The sequence below is a fragment of the Salvia hispanica genome, chromosome 3, assembly GCF_023119035.1.
Source record: "Salvia hispanica cultivar TCC Black 2014 chromosome 3, UniMelb_Shisp_WGS_1.0, whole genome shotgun sequence".
In the NCBI taxonomy this organism is placed as follows: Eukaryota; Viridiplantae; Streptophyta; class Magnoliopsida; order Lamiales; family Lamiaceae; genus Salvia; species Salvia hispanica.
The window spans coordinates 7,656,189-7,682,339 of NC_062967.1; the positions used below are offsets into that span (position 1 = coordinate 7,656,189).

Genomic DNA, 26,151 nt, shown 5'->3' on the forward strand with positions numbered 1-26,151 from the left:
TGAGTTTAATTTGTACTTTTGCTATCATTATTTAGTTTATCGTACCTTTTGTTCTTAAAAAAAATCAATACCCTATTCATGCAACAATAACTCTTGTTTAATTACACACTATTAGTCTATTATCATTCTAACATATAAAAAAAACGAAAAAGAAAATATATTTGACATTTTCGCCAAGATAGTTACAAGGAAATTAAATTAAAATATAGTAATATAAATTGTCCTACAAGAACCATTTTAATATTTGAGTTGCAACCATTTTAAGTAATTAAGTAATTGTCATATTTTCCGCAGCAGAAAAAGGTGCAGTAATTATTGAAATTTCCTAAAAGAAGAAAAAGGGTAGAATAAAGTAATCAAAATTAGTATACTAGTCAAAGTCAATTATAGTCAACATTGGATCCGAATAACAAGTAAATTTGGGCCAATTCGAAGCCCATTTAGATAACAAAGCCCATTATGCTTAATTAAGATTCGAGGAGTATTACATATGAAAACAATAGATTAGAAATGAAGGAAGCCCGAAAATACCCAAAACACCCCTACAACCTTGAACAAAAGTCCCTCAAAAAGGAAATAAAACCAAAGTTTCAATCCAAAGAACTACACCACGAAACTAAATCGAATAAAAATATTTAACGAATTTGGAAAAAGGATGGATTTTGATAGAACCGAGAGCGATATAGACTATTCCTGTGTTGCTGGTTGGTTTAATTTCATTGCTTTATTATTTCTAGTTTTTATTAATAATCCGTCTCTGGATCTCCAAATTTCCTCGTTTGATTCTCTCTCTCTCTACGAATTTCGTATTCAGCAATTCGTTTCGCAATCACGCCTGTCTCTATATATCGTGTTCGTGTTATTGCATTACATGGACCTCACATGCGCGTCAAATTCCTCGCCTTTTAATTTTGTTTTGTTTCCTTTCCTGCCAAGATAGGGAGGGGAAGGATTTCGTTAGTTTTCTTGTTGGAACCCTAGCTTTTGGGGGGCGCAATCTTGATTTTTAGGGTTTCTGGCTGCCGATTGATACCAAATGGATGCTGGTTCCGAAGGGGAGATGAATAGGAACATGAATCACAGCCCGTCCGAGGGCTCTAAGCGCCCCAAGCGCCAGATGAAGACGCCGTTTCAGTTGGAGATGCTTGAGAAAACCTATGCCAGTATGTTATCCTTTTACCTGTTATGTGGTGGATGTTATTCTGCTCTGTTTGTGGTGCAGTTCGTATGTTCTCTCTCTTTCTTTTTAAAGTTAACAATTTTATGCAAGGATGTTTATGTATGCTAGTGTGATCAGTGGTGTATTATTTGTTTCCAAAGTTTTATTTATTAGAATATGTGTAATGTGTAATCTGTGCATCGGTATGGTTTTTTCCTTCTTTCAATGATTGAATGTTTTTTATGAGACTAAATGACGAAGACTTGAGGTTGTTAAATTGCCGAGTTTCTCGTAATTTCTGAAACCAAGGCGTTGTTGTGGACGGAATGTTTGCGTTATGAAAGTGCTTGTGTGTTCTAATTGAAATCTACTGTTGAGTGATGGTATTGGCTCTTATGGTTAATATTATGCAGTGGAGACGTATCCCTCTGAGGCAACCCGTGCTGAACTGTCAGAGAAACTAGGTTTGACGGATAGGCAGTTGCAAATGTGGTTTTGTCATAGGAGACTGAAGGATAAGAAGGAATCGGTGGGTGTGGCATCCATAAAACCACGCACTCCTGGACCTGTTGGAAGGAAGGTATTTGTTGAGTCCCCAAGAGAAGAACTGATGACAGCTGAACCCGGCAGTGGACATGTCTCTGGTTCTGGTTCTGGTTCTCCCTCTGGCTCTGGATCAGGTTCAAGTCAGTATGATGTTGGAGATGGTACGCCTATGGTGCCTACTAGGTATTACGAGTCACCTAGATCTATCATGGAGCATAGAGTGATTGCATGTGTAGAGGCACAGTTGGGAGAGCCCTTGAGGGAGGATGGACCAATTCTTGGAGTGGAATTTGATGAATTGCCCCCTGGTGCATTTGGTGCACCTATAGGTAAATTTGGTCTTCAAACTTATTTATCATATCTAGAACATTGAATAATACATGGCTGTAAGGTATCAAGGCTTAGTTGACACTCATGTTTCGTTAAGATGACTTTTTGTCTTCTTCAAAATACATGTTCTTTATGATTTGTGCTTCTACTTTAGGTATTGACTGCAATATGAATTCACAAAAATTGAACTTACATATTTGTATGATGCTTATATTTCAGTTCAAGTGGAGCACGAAGACAGATACAGACATTCTTATAATAGCAAGTTATATGGGCAATACGATGCAAAGCACATCAAAGTATGTCCTTGTTCTTTTTGTATAATTTATAACACGTTATCTCTTTGTCATATGAACATCAGTAGTGCTAGATGGGTTGGTTGCAATAAGCAATTCAGTTGAGTTAGTATGATCATTAAGCTGCTGTTACCACACCTAACTTGATGTCATATGTCTCTAATATGTGTTGTTCCTACAAACCAGCAGCTCTACTACTTTTGTTTCACTGAAATAAACAAATGGCTGATTTTTTTTAGAATCTTGATTATCAGGCTGCATCAAGTGGCCCTCATGAAGCATTGGAGACCAAGATTAGGACTGATGCATATGGACATGTCACTAAGCCATACCTATATGACCCAGCCGTAGATGGTCCTCCCCCAAAAGGTTTGTCGCTTAAGCATGAAAATGGGCTTCTCTCCCTGGAGCATGTCGTTGAGGGTCAAACCTCAAGAACAGATCTGTATGCTCAGCCAGGCAGACAAATGCAGCTTTCCTTGTCTCCCAGGACTACAGATTTTGGTACACCAAATGATACTAATGTTTACATAGAGAGGAAACGCAAGGTAGTCCTTTTCTATTTGGTTTTTGTGTAACCAAATACTTGAATGCTTGTACTGATACAAACTGCTATTTTATTTGAACCTCATATAGAGTGACGACTCTCGAATCGGAAGAGATGTTCAATCCCATGAGAAGAAGATTCGTAAAGAACTTGAGAAACAAGATGTGTTAAAGCGAAAGGTTTGGGCTCTTGTTCATTTTCTTTATAAGGGTTAGTTCATTGTGAGATAACTACTCAGAACCTGAACCTCAGACTTATTGACACCTGTCTATGTTATTCTGTCCACATAGAGAGAGGAGCAGCTAAGGAAAGAAATGGAGAGACAAGATCGTGAAAGAAGGAAGGAAGAACAACGACTTTTGCGAGAGCAGCAGAAACAGGAGGAGAAATTTCAGCGTGAGGAAAAGCGTGAAATGGAACGGAGGGAAAAATTTATGCAGAGGGAACTTATGCGGGTATATTTACAGCTTATGTCTATATCATATTTTCTTTCTAACTTGTTATTTTTCTTGATTGTGGTAGTGAGTATTAAACTTCATTTTTTTCCAATTGGTATTCCAGGCGGAGAAAAGGCAACAGAAAGAAGAGCGTCGCAGAGAGAAGGAAGCAGCAAGACAGAGAGCTGCAGTGGAGAGAGCGACAGCTAGGAGAATTGCTAAAGAATCCTTGGAGCTAATAGAGGATGAGCGTCTGGAACTAATGGAATTGGCTGCTTCAAGCAAGGGGCTACCTTCAATTCTGTCTCTTGATTATGACACTTTACAGAATCTTGACTTATTCCGAGGTTGGTATTGGTCACCGCAATATCTTTCAAATATAACTGAATCGCGGTCCTCAGCAATTTTTCTCTCTATGGTGACATTTTAGCAAAATCTAATACTTAGAGAGTATATAACTTGAAATTTGAATAATGAAACTAGAAAGGATATATTAGAACCATTTCTTTTCCATTACATTTATATTTAAGTAAATGACATGAAACTGATTACTGATTACCATGTTTATTGGTTCTTGTCAGCATCTTCACATTATTTGCATTCTGTCTCAGTGTCTTTATTCTTCTAAATAAAAAATTGTGCGTTTAGCTCAAATTATTAGAACTTGCAGATTATTCTTCTATTTTGATCCAACACTAGTTTGAGGGTAATGCCAGCATTTGAGAATTTAAACTGAAGTGTGTCATGATTGAAACATCACGGTTTTTAGGATAGTGCTACTGAGAGGTTTGTTTATGGTTGTGTTGCTTTGTGCTGTATGAGTTATTTATTAAGTAATTTTTTTCTTCCATTTAGATGCGTTGTGTGAATTCCCTCCAAAGACTGTAAAGTTGAAAAAGCCTTTTGCAATTCAACCTTGGATGGATTCAGAGGAAAATGTTGGGAACCTCTTGATGGTATGTTTCTATACTGCCACCTGTTTCTCTTTACTTCCTCTTTAATGAGTTTGACAGGATCTTCCCTCACTCAACGAATTTCTGAAATAATATTTGTCTTTCAGGTTTGGAAATTTTGCTTGACATTTGCAGATGTTATCGGGCTTTGGCCTTTTACCCTCGATGAATTTATACAGGCTTTTCATGACCATGTGAGTTTTAGGATGCTTTTATTTTTCTGCACTTCTTGACTATCTAATCTCCATTTTTAATAATTCATTTTGTTCATTCTTTTCTTTCTGACTAATTCTTTTTCATCCTTATTATCTCTAGATGCTGACATAAGAGCGCTATAACCATACTTGTTTTATAAGTTTCTTTTCAAATTATTTGTCTCAGATTACTTTCACCTTTTCTGGGATGGGGTTGGAGTTGATTTTGTTGTAAACATTCATGGTTTCTTGTTTCCTCATCACAGGATTCAAGACTACTGGGTGAAGTACATACCGCACTTCTAAAGCTTATCATAAAAGATATCGAAGATGTTGTGCGAACTCCTTCAGGTGGGCCAGGTACAAACCAATATAGTGCTGTTAACCCTGAAGGTGGACACCCTCATATTGTTGAAGGGGTAAGTACTCCCATTGGAAAGGCTTCCCATTTTTTTTGTTTACTTCAGATTTTTTTTTCCAATGGCTATTATATTGATAATATGGTCATTGTTGCAGGCATATTTGTGGGGTTTTGACATAAGAAACTGGCAGAAGCACTTAAATCCATTGACATGGCCTGAACTATTACGGCAATTTGCTCTATCAGCTGGTTTTGGTCCACAGTTGAAGAAAAAGGCCATTGATCGAGTTTCCACGAATGATCATGACGAGGTATCTTGTTGGTTCTTCCTCCACTGAGCCATCTTGTATCTGACTCTTTTATACTTATACCAGACTTCAATTCCAGGATGGAAGTTGTAATGTAATATGGGAAATCTGAGAATTTGCAATTGCTTTGGGTAACTCAACTAAATAGACTTATTTGTCAGCATAATGTTCTTGAAAACACTCTGATGCCCCTTATCATGAATTGCTGTCCACAGCACTAAAGAAGTGTAGTGTTGGGCTGTATAACTGCATTCATTAACATCTGCTTGTTATCTTTCAGAGTAGAGGTTGTGAAGATATTGTGTCTACGCTAAGAAATGGTTCAGCAGCTGTTAATGCTGTTGCTATTATGCAAGAAAAAGGACTCAGCCTCCAACGCAAGTCAAGGCACCGGTTGACTCCAGGAACAGTTAAATTTGCAGCTTATCATGTCCTTGCTCTTGAAGGAAGCCAAGGGCTAAATGTTATCGAGCTTGCTGAGAAGATTCAAGTAAGTAATAGCTAGAATTTGATAGTGCTTTGATTGTGTTTTCACTTTTCAGGCTTCACTTTCAGTTTTCTGGATGTTGTTGAGAGTACTAGTATGTTATATGGTTTTAGTCTTTCATCTGGGGACAGGAGTATGTTGTGGTGAATTATTTGAAATTTGAAATATCTAAATTCTCATATTGATGATGTGGTTTGATATGCTGAATAATATGTAAGTGTTGGGTGCCATTGAAATCATGGTAACTGATTGAGCATTAAGGATCAAGGGTTGAAAAGGTTTTTGGTGAACCTGACCCATGCCTAAGAGTGAGATAAAAGCAAACATTATTTTAGTGTATAGCATATTAAAAAAGGGGAAATATGCTTTTTTGTTTGGTGGTGGGGGAAGGCCTTAGGTTTTTGCTTTGTTTCTAACTATCTGATTTTGTTTATTTTGTAGAAATCTGGACTTCGTGACTTGACAACGAGCAAAACACCCGAAGCTTCAATATCTGTTGCCTTGTCGAGAGATCCAATACTTTTTGAAAGAATTGCACCTTCGACATATTGTGTGCGACCGGGTTATAGAAAGGATCCTGCTGATGCTGAATCAGTTATTTCTGCAGCCAAGGATAAGATACTGAGATATGCAAATGGTTTCTTAGCTGATCAAAATGCTGATGAGGAAGAAAGGGAGGATGATTCAGAAAGTGATCTCGCGGATGGTACAGAAGTTGATGCTCTAGCCATCCCTTTGGATGCAGATAAAAATGGTGCATGTAATCAAGTTGTCTCTGGTAATGGTAAAGGCAAGCTTCCTGATGATGGCTTACCGCAAAATAAGATTGCTACAGCTGGTGAGAATTTACATGTCTTTTTGCATTATGTTGCAACTTGTTTTTTATGCTTGAAATATAAAAGCTCAAGTGAGATCACCTAGTAACCAACTTCAGTCTATGCAGTTACTAAAGAGACTAATCCAGACCAAGATGTTGAGATTGATGAAAGCAAAACAGGCGAACTCTGGGTCCAAGGGCTCACTGAAGGAGAATATTCTGATTTGTCTGTCCAAGAGCGTCTTAGTGCCCTTGTTGCCTTGATTGGTGTTGCTAATGAAGGAAATTCAATTCGTGTAATTCTTGAGGTAGGTCCTTCGGATATTTTTCAAATAATTACGGTTGAATTAGGGCTTTATATCAGTGGTAATTTCTGATTAATAAAACTGGTTGCAGGATCGCATGGATGCTGCAAATGCTCTTAAAAAACAGATGTGGGCTGAAGCACAGCTTGATAAAAGGCGAATGAGGGAAGAAACTATTAACAAGTTGTACGATTCTTCTTTCAATACTATCACAGAGGGTGGTTTAAGTCCACTTGCTGCAGAAAATAAAGTTTATGATCCATCCCTTTCCACTTTGGGGAAGGATGAGTCTTCTGTTACCGGAGAGGGTGTTCACAATACCATGGATAATCCAGACACTTCCATGGGTCACTTTGTTTCTCCTGCTCAGCAGAATGGAAATATTACAGAGAGGTCAAGGTTGCAGCTAAAATCTTATATAGGTCATAGAGCAGAAGAGCTATATGTCTACAGGTCATTGCCTTTGGGTCAAGATCGAAGCAGAAATCGTTATTGGCAGTTTATAGCTTCATCTTCCTGCCTTGATCCTGGTTCGGGGAGAATTTTTGTTGAAACCCCCAATGGCTGTTGGAGACTGATTGACTCTGAGGAGGTAGTTACGAAATTATTTACCCTGCTCCTTTTCCCTCTTCATCTTTTTTTTTCTGTTAGATGCTCTGTAATTGCATCTTTGTAATACTCCTGGTGTGGAAGAAGCCAGGGAGTGTTATGCTGCCAGGCCATGTTGATATTTTCTGCCTATTATGCATAAGGATGAATTCTGTTAGATGTCTGTATTGGGATATTAGCTTCCTAGATTTTATGTTGAGATTCAGTTGAGTATTATAATACTTAGTATTATCTAATGAAAGTATGGTGAAGGGTAACGATGGAATTCAGTTTGGTTATCCCTGAAAGCGTCATCTTTATGTATTTCGATTCTTTTTTGTTCTCATTTTTGTTTATTTAATCTCAACACCATTCTTATTTTGACATTTTTAATACTTCTTGCAGGCATTTGATGCTCTATTGACATCTTTGGACACTCGGGGGACAAGAGAATCTCATCTGCATATAATGTTGCAGAGAATCGAAGTCTGTTTCAAGGAAAGTGTTCGAAGGAATCGTTTGTCCCAGAATGGGGACGCAGATCGACAAGGAGATGTTGAACTAAATTCTAGCTTTGCTTTTGAAAGTGCTGAGAGTCCTAGCAGTGCAGTTTGCACTACCAGTTTTGATGCACTAGAACCATCACTTTCATTCAGAACTGAAGTAGGCAAGAATGAAAAGGAGAGCAATAACTTCATGAAGAGGTATGAAGACTTACAGAACTGGATGTGGAAAGAATGCTTGAACTCATCCATTGTACGCGCCCTAGAATATGGAAAGCAAAGGTGCTCACAATTATTGGGAATTTGTGACATTTGCTTTGCTACTTATGCTGAGGACTGTTGCCCTTGTAGCCACTGGGATCAAGGGATGATTGTGACAAAAGGACATTTTCCTGTGCAATTTAATGGTGAAAATAATTTGATGGATGGGAGAAACAGTCCACTGAGAATCAGATTGATCAAGACCATTCTAATTTCACTTGAGGTGTTACTGTGTGCTTTTTTTTTTCAGCATTATAGGGAATCATGTTACATTTATAAAACCATATGCTTACACTAATTGTTATCTAACAGGTTGCTGTTCCCTCTGAAGCCCTTCGTTCTTCTTGGACTGAAGACCTTAGGAATTCTTGGGGCGCTGAGCTCCAGAACACTTCGTGCATTGACGGTCTCCTACAGGTGTTTACACCACAATGCTGCTACTTTAACCATGATTTTTTATGGCCAGCTATTTTAATTTTTGCTCGTCTTATTAGACACCTCATATTTCTCTGATTTTTCTTGCTCTTCCTTTTTTAAAAGATATCTTATAGGTGTTTGTGAACAATTTCAGGTCCTTAATCAGTTAGAGGCTGTCATAAAACGTGATTACCTATCAGCAGATTATGAAACAACTGAAGAATTATTGTGTTTTTGCGATTCAAGATCTGCTGTTAACAAATCTAATCACCCTGGATCCGTAACCCAACTTCCTTGGATACCAAAAACTACTGCTGCTGCAGCTCTGAGGCTTTTCGAGCTGGATGCATCCATCTTCTACACCCCAAGTCAGAAAGCTGAGTCTCATGTTGAAAAGAAAGTGGAAGCTCTTCCCGTGAGTGCCTCTCTCTCCCTAGACCCACCACTTTCATGTTTGCATATATTGTTAAACCCTTTGCATAGCATGGTTCCGCAAATGAAAACATCTTGCCCCAGGATTGGTGATGCATGCATCATTAAGAAATCCCACTAAAGACATGAGTTGGATTACAAAAATTTATCAAAATAGGTAGTAGTAATTATAATATTAACTATTATTGATAAATAAAAAGCAATCTCTTCAATTCTTGAGAATTATGCACCTTTTACACCCTAAATTGCCATTTAACACGGATATATGCAAATGTAGAATACCTGCTTTGTTGCATCACTTGATTTGTGTGTTTGCTGAATAACTATTCCTCAGTTTACTTAGGGAATTAATTCATAATTCTGAGGATTACCCATACTGCTTTTGAAATGTATTCACTACTCATGCTTTGTAACAAACTTTCCTGTGGCATACAGAATTTGTCATTAAGATATGGTCACTCCAAAGACATCCAGAGGGCTGAGTCCAGGGGATTCGATAGATATGGATCTCTGGAGGAAAATTGGGATCATCTTCGTGGCATTCCAGGTAGCTCCGGTTACAGGCAGGTGGCTCGTAGTAAAGGAGGTCGGCCGCGTGGAAAGTCACAGAAAGGGGTCACTAATTCTGCACCGTCTGGCAAGAGGAGCATGAAACAAGGTGATACGTTAACTCAATTCCTTCTGCAGCAGGGAATGAGTGGACCTGGGCAGAAGCAACGTGGTCCCCGGACTGTGAGGAGGAGGAGACCAGAGAAGAAAGTCGTTGCAGAGAGTAAACTGGATGACTCGTATGACAAAGACACCTTCATGAATGCCATAGAGGAGCCAGAAAGTTTTGGCAAGGAGGAGGATGCACGTGATTTTAGTGCTAGAATGAACGAAGGTGAAAATGATGACAGTAGCAACAACATTGATGGGGACTCCGATGATAATGTAGACAATGAGTCCTATCACTATAGAAAATGGGGAGCAACTACCTATAACACCATCTCTCACAGAAGCACCGAGCTGGCAGCAATGAGCGAAGATGAAGCTGATGAGACTGATGATGAACATGGTTATGAGGAGGATGGTGAGAATGTAGGGGAGGGTGTTCAATTTAACGACGAGTACTCTGACCAAGATGGAGAAGGTAACCAGGATGATGGTTCTGAATCGTTAGCTTCTGGTGATTACAGCGATGATGACTGAACTGACGTAGTAGTAGAAATTCTTTTTAATTTTTTTGGCAATTCTTTAGAGATTCAGCAATCGAATGAGATTGTCTGGTGTAAAATTATAGAGGAACAAGGTATTTCTCCTGCGTAGGGTGTTGATATTAATTAGGAATACAAAAAAAAAAAATTTGTTAGAAATGTCGAATGACAATACTAGTTCCATTTCTTGAGCTATCAACTTACACTATTGTATCCTCTTCAAAGGCCTACTGATATGTCTGTAATCACAACTTCATAAAGATTGAATACAATACAACGCAAATGTAGTAATGAATGCATAACAAAAAAACACGGTTTATTCACTACAAGTAAAATGTATATATATTCTGAAAACTCCAGCAGTCAAGAAACACACAGTAAAAAAGAGAACTCAAGCAGAAAGAAGATTCTTGATTCCAGATTTTTGCTCAGGCGTCAACCTGGTTGGGAACTTAATGTTGAATTTGATCCTTAGATTGCCCCTTTTGGTGGGATCTTTAGGCAAAGGCATCCCTTCTCTTGGAATCACCTCTTCATAGGTGGGATGGATGACTGTGTTTATAGGAACTGTCAAGTTTCTTCCATCCAAGGTGGTGAGGTGAAGTGTGTATCCTGTCAATGCTTCAGCCAGCGGTATCTTCTGTGTTACAATTAGATCATTACCATCTCGCGTGAACACACTGTGGGGTTTCTCGTCGATTATGAACACTAAATCCGAAGGAATCACATTCGGTTGCTCGTTCCCTTTCTCCGGGAAAGTGATCTTCGTTCCCTTCTTCCACCCGGGCTTTATGTCAATGGTCAGAATCTCCTCCACTGGCAATGTCTTCCTGCAGCCATTCAAGCAATTGGAATTGGAATTCGATTTCGGATTAGAAAATGAACAAATAATGCAACAGCAATAATTCCATACCCAGTGGCATCGGATATCTCTCTGGAGATTTTCATCCTCTTTGTAGCACCCTTGTAGAGGTCTTCCAAGCTGCAAGGCAGCTTCTTCTCGATCGGTGGCGCCTTTCTGGGAGCGGAACTCATTGGGCGGCCGTCTCCACCACCGAATGAGCTGAACATGTCTTCACCGAACATAGAACCACCGAACCCTCGAGGCCCGCCCCTCATTCCACTGCCGCCTGAAAACCCGAAGAACTCAGCGAATATGTCATCAGCATTTCTTGGATTGAATCTGAACATGTTTGGTCCGTCTCCTGATTGGAAGAATGATGCGCCACCACCGCCAGCACCAGCATCCGGCGGCGGCACTTGGCCCTTGAGACCTTCTTCGCCGTACTGATCATATACAGCCCTCTTTTGAGGATCACTTAGAACCTGAGGAAGCAATCACAGCATCATCAATAGCTGGATCCAATTACGAAACCTAATTTCCTAACATCAATACAATTCCAAATTCAGATCTATCCGAATCCATGGGCGATCAATAACTTCAAATCCTAATTGAATAATAATTTAAAGCAATGAATGAATGAATGAACCCTAATTAATTCGAAATAAAAAAAGAGGGGAGGTGAGATTGGCATACATCATAGGCTTCGGAAATCTGCTTGAATTTGGCCTCAGCATCCTTCTTGTTGTTGGGATTCTTGTCGGGATGCCACTTCATAGCGAGCTTTCTGTAAGCTTTCTTCAAGTCATCATCTTTGGCATTCTTGTCGACCTGCAGAATCTTGTAGTAATCAACACCCATCCCTCTCTAATCTATTCTTCCTCTTCGAATCGAAGATTGCAGAAAAGGGTGCGTGCAGCAGCTTCACAATGACTCAAAAAGGGTATGGAGGAATTGGGGAAAGAGTGAATGATTTAATGTTAAAGATAGGAAAGGGAAATTGCTCTGGAAATCAACACTGTTATGTTTGTTCGGCCAGAACGAGGTGGAACTTTCTAGAATCTCGTTGGCACAATCCGGAATCATTTGCCATACCGGTCTGGTCTGGTCTGGTCTGGTTCGAATCGCATTTTTCATTAAATTAAGGAATCAAAATATTTCATTAACAAAGCCAATTTTGATAGATTAATTTATACCATTTGTAGCTCGAGACTTTTCGTGTTAAAATCGAATGATTTTGACTCATGTGAAATATATGATCGAAGCGGGAATAGTTGTTTTAATTTATTTTTGAAGTCTAACGACTTTTTTTGATATAATGATAGGCCATAATTCTATCGGACGATCGGCGGCGTTGTGCTCGCTGATCAGAGGGTTTGTCTTCGCGGGAACCTTGCCCGTCAATCAAGCATGAATAGTTTAAGGAATTGAGATTGCAGAACGATAAAGAATGTCAACGATAAAGTGGTTTGTTATTTCTTTATTAATTAAAGATTGTGATAAACTCCACACGTATTTATAATATGTGTAGATACATAAATCTCCTACGAGAATAAGGTAAATCAAATCTAATAATATCCTAACAAGATAAAAATCAGACAACAAACCCTAAACTGATCAATCACAATTGTAGCAGTAACTCTAATTTGGACAGGTTCGGATGAGCAAAGTAGAGTAGCAGTAGCGGAAACTCTAATTTGGAAAATTAGAGCAACAGACAATGGCAATAATTATTTGGGCAGAGTAGAGCAACAGAGAGCGGCAATAAGGCAGAGTAGCGGCAGAAATCCAAATTTGGGAACAGTATAGCAGAAACGACAGAAAGCTTAATTTCATTTTTTTTTTTTATAAAAAAACCCTATTTTTTCAGAGAACAGTTTGGTAGGATAGATAACTCATCTATCTTGGAGTTATATGACTGAAAATAACCTAAAATGCGTGTTCGTTATAATGTTTTGTTTATTTATCGTTCCCATCCAAATTGCCATGTTATGGTATATCCCTAAGATAAACTAGGGTTTATAAAATACTACTATGTATTAATGGCCTTATTCCGCACGTGCTAGGAATACTCTTCGAATTGTTGATTTTATGTGTTCTACTCATTTAGTGGAATATGTTTATCCCCTTCTCGAGGATGATAATTCTTTTAGTCATAAAATTATGATTGTTGTTGAATGTAAAAATGTTTCTATTATTGAAATTTAATTTGCACTAACATAAAAAAAATTGTTCCACGTCGAATATGTAATTAAAATGGAAGGAATTTCTCTAGTCATTTAAGAAGATTTCTAGGATAATATGATGCATGAGCAAAAGAATTGCAATCTTTCAGACAAAAGTAAACAATACCATATTTAATTTTTTAAAAACACTATTATGTGTGTGCCTTAGGGGTGACGAAACGGGTTACCCGCGGGTATCCGCACCCAATAAGTCGGGTACCCGTACCCGATTTTAGCCAAATTTGTTGTCCCAATACCCGCCCCGCGACATATCAGGATTACCCGATACCCGTGTTGGGTATCCCGTACCCGACATTGCGGGTACCCATACCCGACCTGAAATCCTAGTAAAAAAATTGAAAACCACAATAACTGTGTTCCCTATATTACTTTATTAATACCGATAGTAAACATTAAATAGATTGAGAATAAAAATGAGGGGACACTCTATAGCTAGTTCCGGTGAGTTTTCAATTGTACGTTCATTGGAATATAAAAATATTATAAAAGAAATCTTAGATTATATAAAGTACTCTAACCGTTCCACCTTAATAGAGGCATTTCATTTTCTTCACTCATTTTGGAAAAATAATAATATATATAATCTTCTCTACATTATTATCTCTCTTACTTTATTTTTTTCTCTGTTCTAACTATTTATTTTTAATTTTTCAAAATGAGTGCATATATAGCTATTATAATTTAACTATATACCTTTTTTTCTCTACTTTAACTATTTGAAACACCTTTATTAATATGGAACGAATGAAGTATTAAAAGATGAAATATGACTAATACTAATACTAATACTAACGGGTATTATCGGGACTAACGGGTATACCCGCGCGGGTAGTGGGTATACCCGCTACCCGCAAAACTCTAAAACACTCTATCCGATCCCGCCCCATTTCCCGTTATCGTCGGATAACGGGTACCCAATACCCGGCGGATAGCGGGACGAGATGGTAATTACCCATAACCCGCTACCCATTTTGCCACCCCTAGTGTGCCTCCATGGTTCGTTCATTACATCTTCCACCTCCTCCAACACCATCGCCACCTTCCTCCACCCCTACCTCTGCCTTACCCGCCACCATACCATAATCGTCGTTGTCACTTACATCATTGTTGTTGCATTGGTCACCTCTCTTACAGAGGTGGCGGTCCCTTCTCCAGCACCTCACAACCCTCAATCTCACTCACACACCAACTATCCTTTTTTACTAGCATCAAACCTTGGTTCGACTCGAGTTAATTTAATAAGGGGATAAATAGAGATAACTACATTTTAGTTCCTCGACATTATAATAGTATCATCTGCAATCCCTATTCTTTAAGGATATCATCAAACGTCATTGAACTTTAATACTGTTGGAGATTTTTATAGTACTAATATCTTAAAAAGTGCAAATGTCCTTCCAACAATATTATACCACTATTAATGTTCAAAGACGTTTGGTAAGATTTTTAAAAGATACAGACCATAAATAAAATTAATACAATTTCCATGGACTAAAAATGTCATTAGATATAATTAAGTCTTCTAAGTACAAAGTTTATAAATCCCCCTCCATTATTAGTAGCAATCACTCAACCTTCCATCCAAAAAGCCCTCCTTTAGGGCATCCACAATTGATGCCCTAGTGGAAGCCCTAGTGAGAGCCCTAGTGGTTGCCACGTCAGCATGCCCTATCTTTCTGCAATGGTGGAGCCCTAGTGCATGCCCTATCTCTTATCCACTTTTCATTTCAATTTTAAATCATTGTTTTTTTAATTTGTTTTTAATTACTATAAATTATCAAAATATATTATTTCAAACACCACAAATGCAAAAAAAAAAAAACTACATTATTTAATAGAAAAGTGGAACTACATCATTAAAAAAAAAAACTACATTAAAACTAAAATACTAAAAAAAAAAAAAACCAAACTAGTCATCTAAATTCAACCTCTGCGCCAAATTCTTGATCATATTCTTAGCCCTCTGTCGGGCTTCCGGATCGGTTTCTTCACGAAGGCTGTTTTGGGCGTCAAGTATAAACCTATACTCAACCACCTCGCGATAACCTCCGAACTCCTCGATCGCCCTGTCCATGAGCTGAACAGATGGAGCAGGCGCAGCCTGCGGGGGGGCCGCCGATCCAGACGCGCCCGCCTTCGCCTTCCCTTTGGCTGGGCTTTGGCAGCCTTGGTACCAATGGGACGTCTAAAAGTAGACGTAGGCGTGCCGAAACTCCCTTCCGGCTCAGCGTTCAGATCCACAGGAGATGGGCCGCTGCTCGTGTAATCGCCGTGTTCTTCGTCCGCTTCAGAGCCGAGGATCCAACCGGTATCCCTCCGTTGAACTTCCCCTTGTCCTTCAAGATCAGCCAAACATTGTACAGCTTGAACTGCCCGAACTGCCGTTGGTACTCGGACAACGACTTGTTGAGGACATCCTCCATGCTCTCACCGCTAGCTCTTCCGTCCCTGTTCCTGTTGTAGATATAGCAGAAGTTGTTGACGTGGAACTTGATCCGATCCCAACACTTGCGCAGCTGAACCTTGGTCCGCTTGAACGCCCACTTCGGTTTCACCTCGTTGTAGCGTTCCTCAATGCGATCCCACATCCTGGCCGAAGTCTGGTTGTTGGAGGCTATCGAATCCTCCGATACATCGACCCAACACCGAGCCACCTTCAGGTACTCATCCAACTCGTAGTCGCACGCCCCGTTGCGTACTCCTCGTTCGTGCTCATCGTCCGGGGAGTGGGACTGGGACCGATGGCGTCTTTTCTTTCTCGCGCCATCTTCTTCTTCCCTTTCTTCGGCGGCGACTGCCGCACAGGGGCAGGAGGTTGCCCACAACTAGGCTCCATATCCTCAACCCGATACTCCTCGGTGCCGAAGAACGGATCGAACTCGGAGAGTCGGAGACGAAAGTGGATCCTACAGATCCAGGCGTCTCAACCCGGTAGTCTTCGTGGCCGGGCCACCGGGCGCCGCGCCGCCGCTTCCTCCTCCAAACATCGGCATATCGTCGTCGACATTATTCGGGCTCGGGTATTGACTCGGATCCATTGTTGGAAGTGTGGATATTGAGAGAATATAGAAGAGAAAGTGAAAGGTTTGGTGTGTGAAAAGTGAAGAAAATGGAGTATTTATAGTGGTTTAAATTAGGGTTAAATAATTAAAAAAAAAAATATGGCTCGGGCTCGGGCTCGGGCGCGCCTCTGCAATGGGCGCCCGAGCTCACGCCCGATCGATCGGGCTCGGGATCGTGCGCGACCGAACTATCGGTCGCGCTCGGGCGTGACCGAGGGCTGCAATGGATGCCCGACCACGCCCGAGCCCGATCTCGGCCGATCGGGCGCGCGATCGAGCATCCATTGTGGATGCTCTTACGCCACTAAAATCACTTATATGAATCTCTTTTTCGGCGCTTGCGGAAAACATCAAACAATTAACTACACAACCACCCTTCAATATTGCAATTATGTTAAGAACTTTAAAATAGAGTAATATAACTAATTATAGAAGGTTTTAATTAAGGGTATTGTGCATAAGTAAAAAATAATTGAAATATAAATTCTTTTACTAAAGTAATCAATAATATACTTTTTCAAAAACAAACAATATATTTCCTTGTCAATTACATACCTACCTAAGTAAAGAACCAAATTTTCCTACCATACTTCATCATCGTATATAGGTAAACTTATTATACAAGAAAATCACGCCCCAATATTCAAATTTCCATATTAACATACACAACCCTATATATAAAGACATGCAACCAATACATGCCACAAAACAAAAACAACTAGTTAAAATGAGCACTCTCTTCGGCATAGAAAGAAGAAGAAAGCGCCGCGCAGAAAAAAAGGCGGCGGCTTCGACGTCTCGACCACCACCCCCCCTAGAGCCGGAGCCGGAGCCGGTGCCCACGCCTTACGGACGGGAACCAAACAACGGAGAAAAAGGATTTACAGGCTATTCCAACAATGAGACTAGCAACTATAGTAGCAACACTATCCGCCGCCGGCACAGCAAACCCCTCCGATCAGGCTGGATTACGGAAGCTACTCCTCTTACCAACACTGATGAAGATCAATGCTTTATCATGTAGTTAGGGTTTTTATTACTACGTGGTTTTTGTGTTTCTTAATTTCCTGAATTTCATTTAGTTTTTGGACTTGGAGTATGTTATCTTTGTTTGTTTTTCGAGATTATTGAAGGATTTTATTTTACTACTAATTATTATTTTGTGGTTTTTTAATTTGCGAGTACTATATTTTTTACAATTTTGGGATAATTGTTTTAAATTGTTATGATTTGGGTAGTTTTCACGATTTTTAAAATATAGAAAGAAAGATATAAATAAATAAATTGAATGACGAAAGGAAAAGACCGAGGCTTTATTATGTATGATATATTGGAAGAATTCTTCTTTTGTTCTAGGATGCTAATTGCATTCCATCTTAGTGAAGAACAATAGATTTATTCCGACTCAGGGAGTGACACATAACCTTAATGAAACACATGAAGATTATGCATTTTTACATATTTCTTAATGAAACGCATGAAGATTATGCGTTTTTACATAGTGACCCATAAGGGTTGTGCGTTTTTCAGTGACGCATAAGGGTTGTGCGTCTTTCACTAATGATGCATAACGATTCTGCGTCTTTGCGTGATTATAAACCAGCGGCAGAAGCATCGCACAAAATTCTTTAGTGGGATTTCTGAATGATTCATGCATCTCCAATCATGGCTGATGGGGTGTGCGGAACCAAGCTAATACTTCATGACTGCCATGGAAAGGGATTAACAATAATATGCAAACATGAAAGTGGTGGTTTGGGGGATGCAGGGCAGAGAGAGACACTTCGGGAAGAGCATCCACTTTCTTTTCAACATGAGTCTCGGCCTTCTGAATTGGGGTGTAGAAAATGGAAGCATCCACCTCTCTTTTCAACATGAGTCTCGGCCTTCTAAATTGGGGTGTAGAAGATGGAAGCATCCAGCTCGGAAAAGCCTCAGAGCTGCAGCAGCAGTAGTTTTTGATATGCAAGGAAGTTGGGGTACCGATCCAGGGTGATCAGATTTGTTAAATAAAAAAGCACACACTAACACCTCAAGTGAAATTAGACATGTATAGATACTTGGTTACTATACACGATACCATATATATTCAGTAATTGTCGTTTGCATTCATGTATACGCTTTACGTCGACGTCAAACATTGCATCTAAGCTGCCCTGAAGTCAAGATACAGCCACAATTGCTAGTGAAAGGTGTATTAGCAGTATGCAATGCAGATGTATAGAAAGGACTTTTGCACTTTTTAAGATATTAGTACTATAAAAATCTCCAACAGTCTTAATGTTTAATGACGTTTGGTGATGTCCTTAAAGAATAGGGATCGCAGATGATACTATTATAATGTCGAGGAACTAAAATGTAGTTCTCTCTATTTATCCCTGATTAAATTAACTCGACTCGAACCAAGGTTTGACCCTACTAATAAAAAGGGAAAGTTGGCGTGTGAGTGAGATTGAGGGTTGTGAGGGTGCTGGAGAAGGGTTGGCCACCTCTGTAAGAGAGGTGACCAATGCAACAACAATGATGCAAGTGACAACGACGATTATGGTATGGTGGCGGGTAAGGCGGGTGGAGGAAGGTGGCGATGGTGTTGGAGGAGGTGGAAGATGTGATGAACGAACCATGGAAGCACACACATAATAGTGTTTTTTAAAAATTAAATATGGTATTGTTTACTTTTGTCTGAAAGATTGCAATTCTTTTGCTCATGCATCATATTATCCTAGAAATCTTCTTAAATGACTAGAGAAATTCCTTCCATTTTAATTACATATTCGACGTGGAACAATTTTTTTTATGTTAGTGCAAATTAAATTTCAATAATAGAAACATTTTTACATTCAACAATAATCATAATTTATGACTCGAAGAAATACTACAAATCATGTTTCGTAAGACATGTTATATGACATACTAGTTCCATTTTTTGAGCTACCAACTTGCACTATTATTGTATCATCCTCTTTAGAGGGAATCACAACTTCACAAAGAATGAATACAATATGATGCAAATGTATTAATAATAAACATTGTTTTTCACTAGCAGCTAAAATGTATATATCCTTGAAAACACCAGCCGTCAGCAAACACACAGTAAAAAAGAGAAATGAATCAAGCAGAGAGTAGATTCTTGATTCCGGATTTTTGCTCAGGCGTCAACCTAGTTGGAAACTTAATGTTGAATTTGATCCTTAGATTGCCCCTTTTGGTGGGATCTTTAGGCAAAGGCATCCCTTCTCTTGGAATCACCTCTTCATAGGTGGGATGGATGACTGTGTTTATAGGAACTGTCAAGTTTCTTCCATCCAAGGTGGTGAGGTGAAGTGTGTATCCTGTCAATGCTTCAGCCAGCGGTATCTTCTGCGTTACAATTAGATCATTACCATCTCGCGTGAAAACACTGTGGGGCTTCTCATCGATAATGAACACTAAATCCGAAGGAATCACATTCGGTTGCTCGTTCCCTTTCTCCGGGAAAGTGATCTTCGTTCCCTTCTTCCAGCCGGGTTTTATGTCAATGGTCAGAATCTCCTCCACTGGCAATGTCTTCCTGCAGCCATTCAAGCAATTGGAATCGGAATTCAATTTCGGATTAGAAATGAACAACTTATGCAACAGTAATAATTCCATACCCAGTGGCATCGGATATCTCTCTGGAGATTTTCATCCTTTTTGTAGCACCCTTGTAGAGGTCTTCCAAGCTACAAGGCAGCTTCTTCTCGATTGGGGGCGCCTTTCTGGGAGCAGAACTCATTGGGCGGCCGTCTCCACCACCGAATGAGCTGAACATGTCCTCACCGAACATAGAACCACCGAACCCTCGAGGCCCGCCCCTCATTCCACTGCCGCCTGAAAACCCGAAGAACTCCGCGAATATATCATCGGCATTTCTTGGATTGAATCTGAACATGTTTGGTCCGTCTCCTGATTGGAAGAACGATGCGCCACCACCGGCGGCACCAGCATCCGGCGGCGGGACTTGGCCCTTGAGACCTTCTTCGCCGTACTGATCATATACAGCCCTCTTTTGAGGATCACTTAGAACCTGCCGAAGCAATCACAGCAACATCAATAGCTGGATCCAATTACGAACCCTAGTTTCCTAACATCAATAAAATATCAAATTCAGATCTATCCAAATCCATGGGCGATTAATAACTCAAAATCCTAATTGAATAATTTAAAGCAATGAATGAATGAACCATAATTAATTAGAAATAAAAGAAGAGGGGAGGTGAGATTGGCATACATCATAGGCTTCGGAAATCTGTTTGAATTTGGCCTCAGCATCCTTCTTGTTGTTGGGATTCTTGTCGGGATGCCACTTCATAGCGAGCTTTCTGTAAGCTTTCTTCAAGTCATCATCTTTGGCATTTTTGTCGACCTGCAGTATCTTGTAGTAATCAACGCCCATCCCTCTCTATTCTTCCGATTGTGCGTTGTTGAGGTGCAGAAAAAGGTGTGTGGAGATTCAAGATGATTCCCGGTATGAATGATTCGCGAAATGGTGAAAGAATGAATGATTTAATGTCGAAGATAGGAAGGGAAAGGGGAAATGGCTCTGGAAATCAGCACTGCTGTGTTGGATGGACCAGAACGAGGTCGAACTTTCTAGATTCTAGCTGCTCAGTCCGGTCTAATTTGCCATTCCGGTTTGGTGTGAACCGAATTTTCGTTAAATTTAAGGAAGAAAATTGCATCGACACATTTCAGTTTTGGTAGGCGTTAAAGATCAATCAAACTCATTTTCCTTGTAGAGATGGAATAAACTAAAAATAATTAGATGTCCGTAGAGAGAATAAAATAGGAGAATGAATAATCTAAAAATATTAGATGTCTTAATTTTTGTTATAGAAAAATGATGGAATAAATTAAAAATATTAGATGTCTTAATTTTTATTATAGAAAAATGATTCAATTAAATTGAGATATGCGGAATGATACGGACGCCCCTATAGCATCAGTGGAGGAGGCCGAGACACGTGAGGTAGAGTTGATGGAGTCGGAGAGTTTGCCGGAGGCAATGGAAGCTCCACATGATTGAGGGACTGGAGTCGCGGCGAAGACAGGATCGTTAAGGCCGAGAGACAAGCTAAGGCAGCCAAGTAAATTCAAGAACCGAAGGAGAGACTTTTTTTGTGTTTTTATTATTTTTGAGCTGTTTAATTTATTTTTAAACCTTTTTATTTAAATTAATGTTGAGTCGGGCCAAAACTATAGCCCCGTCCGGGTTTTCTTTGCAGTTCTTTCCCTGATGCATAGGTTAGGTCGAACCGCCCTAGGGTTTTAGTATTATAAATAGGGTATTCATTTACCATATTCTTTTATGAATGAAATATTTTCCCTAAACCTAACTTGTGCAACAAGATTATTGTCGTCTCTTTTTGCTGCTACCGGAAAACGTCCGCGAACCAGTAAAACAGTGACCATTCCTTCTAGTTTGTCGAGGGTTTGTTTATCGCCATACCACGAGAAGTTAGATAACCGGCTTGTTGTGGAGAACGTCCGTAACACGGAACCTCAACTAAATTGGGACAAAAAGAGTAATGTTTTTAGTCTTTTTCATTAAAAAAGCATGTTTTACATATTAATTTTTACCATTTGTAACTCATTTTTATTGTTTGGATTTTTTTTGTTAAAATAACAAGTTTGCCCCATGTGAAATGTGTGATCAAAGTAGGAAGCTTTTTTTAAAATTTATTTTAGAATTCCAAGGCTTTTGAAATAAATCTTGACGATACGTTAAGGCATCTTTAAGTTCAATAAATTTTTGACGTAGGGAAATTTGATGAGAGAATCAAATTTGGAATATGACAAGGATATGCTGATTTAAACTGTGTTCAATTGGAGAACAGATAAGAATCATTATGGTATAAGTAATGAAGATCGCAATGATTTGGATCTAATGGCCGCAAATTTGATACGTTTCTATTTGATCTTATATATGAGATTTTTAGTGTGAATGAGCTCTGGAAAAAGCTAGAAACTACCTAGTAAAGAATATTTTGAATCGTTTGTATCTAATATGGATGAATGTACAAAACTTTTAAGTAATCATATTGACACCATCTGAACTTTATGCATGAAGTGAAGATTGAAGACGGAGTTAATAAAGTTCATTTTATATATTCCAAATTCCTATGAGCACATGAAAGTAATTTTGATGCATGGATAGAATTTTTTTATATTTTTTATTTTTTTGAAGTAGCATGATAACTTCTTTTTTAAGAGAAAATTCGGTGTTAAAAGTTCATTTTATATATTCCAAATTCCTATGAGCACATGAAAGTAATTTTGATGCATGGATAGAATTTTCTTTTTTTTTTTTTTGAAGTAGCATGAAAACTTCTTTTTTAAGAGAAAATTCAGGAGTGAAAGGTAGACATATAAAAAATACTAATGTCAGTTATTAGGTTTATTAGACAGAAAAAAGGAGAAAAAAAAGGAGAAAGAGGGGCAAATAACTCTGAACAAGAAGCTGGCAATGTGATGTATAAGAGCATCCGCAACGGTGCTCGCTGGCACGGACGCCTTACGTGCTGCTTGCGCGGTGCACTGCTACTCGCCGCTAGCACGGCGCTGCTCGATGCATCGAGCACGTCCGTGCCAGCGAGCACACTGACGTGGCGCAATTCTATTCGCCAACGGTATATCCGTTGGATTTTCCTATTTTTTTATAAAAAAAATAAAAAATAATACCAAAAATTTTTAAAAATAGTTTTGGATTCCCAAAAAATATAGTCATTTATTGCCGTTTTTTTGTTGAAATTTTTTTCATTTATTTGAATTTTTTTATCCCAAAAACATCCATAAATACACACATTCGTCATCCATTTTTTCATACAACACATTCATCATCCATTTCATAAAACTCATCTACATCTTCCTCACTCACTCAAACCCTCTCTAAATTCAAAAATGGATTTCACCAATATCATTGCGGAAGCGGAGCGCGAAGAATAAGAATACTATGAACAATATCGTGCCGCCTATGAAGCCTATGTGTCGCCAACACCCCCGCCCTTCCTACTCGACCAACTAGATCAACTCGCCGCTACATCCATCATGATCGGGAGGGAGCCAATGAAAGCCTCGTTGCCGACTATTTTTCCGACCAGTCGCTGTTTCCAGAAGATTACTTTCAGCGTTGTTTTCGCATGTCAAAACGATTGTTTATGCGTATTGTCAACACATTGTCCGCCCATGTTGAATACTTTCAATCAGGTAGAGACGCAACCGGTCGGCAAAGTCTCTCGGCGTTGCAAAAGTATACTTGTGTCATCCGACAACTTGCTACTAGGCAAACGGCTGACCTCTTCGACGAGTATTTGCATGTGGGTGAGTCAACTAGAATCCTATGCCTCAAAAATTTTTGCGACGGCGTTTGTTCTGCTTTCGGCGATGAATTCCTTCAGGCACCCACCACCGAAGATTGTCAACGGTTGCTTCATTTTCACGAAACAGTCCACGGTTTCCCGCTATGCTAGGCAGCATTGACTGCATGCATTGTGAGTGGAAAATTTGTCCGACTGCTTGGAGGGGGCAATACTTAAGCGGCCATAAAGGCGGCGGCCCAACACTTATCCTTGAAGCGGTCGCCGACTACCGCCTATGGATTTGGCATGCATATTTCGGTGTTGCCGGATCCTAGGCCTGTCAAAATGGATATCGGGTATGGTATTGGATACCCGATATCCAAACCCGAAAAAGTTGGATAATTGGATACCCGAAACCCGATTTTTCGGATATCGGATCGGGATCGGGTAGTGAGAATTTTGGATTATCGGGTATCGGATTACCCGATATCCAATCGGGTATACCCGAACTATCCAATTTATTTTCTAAAATTAATAAATTGTATTTTTATTATAATTAAATGTAATATAATTTCTTAACTATAATTTATTTAATACTTAATAGTTAGCATATAAGATATGTAATTTACTTTTTTAATTATATTTTAATTTTATTGACTCGTGATATTTATAATTTTGAAATTTTTGATGATATTATTGTTAGATCTTGATTCTTATGAATTATTGAATTGTGATATTTATAAAGGATGAATGTTTGAATTTATGAATTTTGATGGTTATTGACTTATTGTGGATGGATGAAAGATGTTAATATGTAGTATAACTTATGAATTTTGTATTTTTCAAAGTTTGTAGTTATTTTCTTTTAAATTAGAACTACTACAAGAATTAGTTATTCTATCTTAAATTCGAGCTACTATAAGAATTTTGTATTTCTAAAAGTTTGTAGTTATTATTTCTTGAATATTAGTACTTCAACATTGTATAAAATTTGAATTAAATAATATTAAATAAATTCTAAAAGTTTGTAGTTAATTTAAAAAATAAAAATAAAAATCAAAATCACAATTGGGACTGGATACCCGATTTTTCAGGACTGGATACCCGAGTTGGGTATCCGGGTACCCGAAATAAAATTCGGGTAGGGTATCGGGTATTGGATTTTGGGAATTTCGGGATCGGGTATCCGCGGGTACCCAATTTGACAGGCCTACCGGATCCAACAACGACTTGAACGTGCATTATTCTTCACCACTCTTTAATGATGTTTTGAATGGTGTAGCACCGGCGATCGACTTCACCGTCAACGGAAATGCATACCACATGGGTTACTATCTAGCCGATGGTATCTACCCACGGTGGTCAACTTTCGTGAAGACGTTCAGCAATCCGCAAGACCCGAGACAAATTCTTTTTGCGCAGCGTCAAGAGGCTGCTCGGAAAGACGTCGAAAGAGCTTTTTGGAGTCCTTCAAGCCCGATTCAACATTGTAAAGGCCCCGTCTCGGCTGTGGTATGTTAAGAATATTGCCGACATCATGTACACGTGTATTATCTTGCACAATATGATTATAGCTGACGAAGGTCCGAGGGCGGCTAACTTTAACGACGAGGATGAAGCCGGAAGCTCAACCGCGAGGTCTCCCCCACGCCGAGGTGTGCATACGACGGTGGGCGAGAGGATCGAAACAAGACACACAATGCGCGATAGCAGAATCCACAATGAGTTACAAGAAGACCTAATCAAACACATTTGGGCGAAATTCGGCAACACGTAGTGGGTTTTTTAAATTTTATGAATTTAATTATGTAATTTTAAATTTTTAGGATTTTAATTATGTAATTTTTAATTTATTTTAATTTGTAATAGTAATCCAGGTATTTTTAATGCATTTTAGTATTGTGGAAATATTTTTTTTTAATTAAATAATGGAATGGTAGGACCCTTGAGCATGTCCTTGCGGAAAAGCATAGATGTAGGTGTTGTGTTCTTGTTTAAGAGCAGGGAGTAAAAGTGGGTCCGGGTCCACGTCCGTGCTCTTGCCAAAGAGCACGGATGTGGATGCTCTAACGTCTTATGAAGACATGTACATCCTTATGGTATGTCCAACTGCCATAAATGAGAATGTGATGATGTTAGTTGAACCGCATATCCGTTGTTTTGTTTAGCATAGATACAGGTGTGTGAGTTGTGTCGAAAGATAAAAATATTTAAGAGCAATAAACCTAAAGTTGTATTAGATTTTTTGCTTGATCCTAGAAAATGTCCAAAAAAACCTGCTACGGAACCACCAAAGAGGGTCAAAAATACAATAAGAAATTTTTTATATGTACTAGGAATTTATTCAGATGGCAGATTCCAAGTGTTCTACTCATTCTATATCAAATGTGCACTCAAAATTGGAAGAGATTATTAGGGTTTTGAAGCCGAAACATGATGTACGAGCGAAAGAATTAGTACTGGAATTGTTTAGGAAAAAAAATATCATCAACTCATATAAATAGATAATATGGAATTATACTTTAACGATAAATACCTATGAACACGCA

At 39.0% G+C, this 26,151-nt stretch overlaps 3 protein-coding genes across 5 annotated transcripts; 1 reads left to right on the plus strand and 2 right to left on the minus strand.

Moving 5' to 3' along the window:
• The first annotated feature begins 631 nt into the window (after positions 1–631).
• On the plus strand, positions 632–10,355 carry LOC125213620 (homeobox-DDT domain protein RLT1-like). Of its 3 annotated transcripts, none has more exons than XM_048114267.1 (19): positions 632–1,163; positions 1,573–2,034; positions 2,255–2,334; positions 2,571–2,879; positions 2,968–3,057; positions 3,169–3,333; positions 3,440–3,662; positions 4,171–4,271; positions 4,376–4,462; positions 4,729–4,881; positions 4,979–5,134; positions 5,412–5,621; positions 6,060–6,456; positions 6,553–6,743; positions 6,832–7,332; positions 7,734–8,315; positions 8,405–8,509; positions 8,664–8,924; positions 9,377–10,355. In XM_048114267.1, the coding sequence occupies exons 1-19, from the start codon at positions 1,037–1,039 to the stop codon at positions 10,130–10,132; spliced, it is 4,956 nt and encodes a 1,651-aa protein (XP_047970224.1). In that variant the 5' UTR covers positions 632–1,036; the 3' UTR covers positions 10,133–10,355. The 3 variants fall into 3 exon arrangements, with proteins under 3 accessions (XP_047970224.1, XP_047970225.1, XP_047970226.1); XM_048114268.1 differs by having other exon boundaries at positions 633–1,163; positions 6,562–6,743; XM_048114269.1 differs by having other exon boundaries at positions 633–1,163; positions 2,586–2,879; positions 6,562–6,743.
• An 81-nt stretch (positions 10,356–10,436) lies between these two features.
• Positions 10,437–11,984, minus strand: LOC125213622 (dnaJ homolog subfamily B member 13-like). Its single transcript, XM_048114272.1, has 3 exons — positions 11,675–11,984; positions 11,051–11,463; positions 10,437–10,967 (listed from the first exon to the last, which is right to left on the minus strand). Exons 1-3 carry the CDS (start codon positions 11,837–11,839, stop codon positions 10,529–10,531), a joined length of 1,017 nt encoding a protein of 338 aa, XP_047970229.1. The 5' UTR covers positions 11,840–11,984; the 3' UTR covers positions 10,437–10,528.
• A 7,294-nt stretch (positions 11,985–19,278) lies between these two features.
• On the minus strand, positions 19,279–20,873 carry LOC125213623 (dnaJ homolog subfamily B member 13-like). Its single transcript, XM_048114273.1, has 3 exons — positions 20,536–20,873; positions 19,919–20,331; positions 19,279–19,836 (listed from the first exon to the last, which is right to left on the minus strand). Exons 1-3 carry the CDS (start codon positions 20,698–20,700, stop codon positions 19,398–19,400), a joined length of 1,017 nt encoding a protein of 338 aa, XP_047970230.1. The 5' UTR covers positions 20,701–20,873; the 3' UTR covers positions 19,279–19,397.
• Between the last annotated feature and the right edge of the window lie 5,278 nt (positions 20,874–26,151).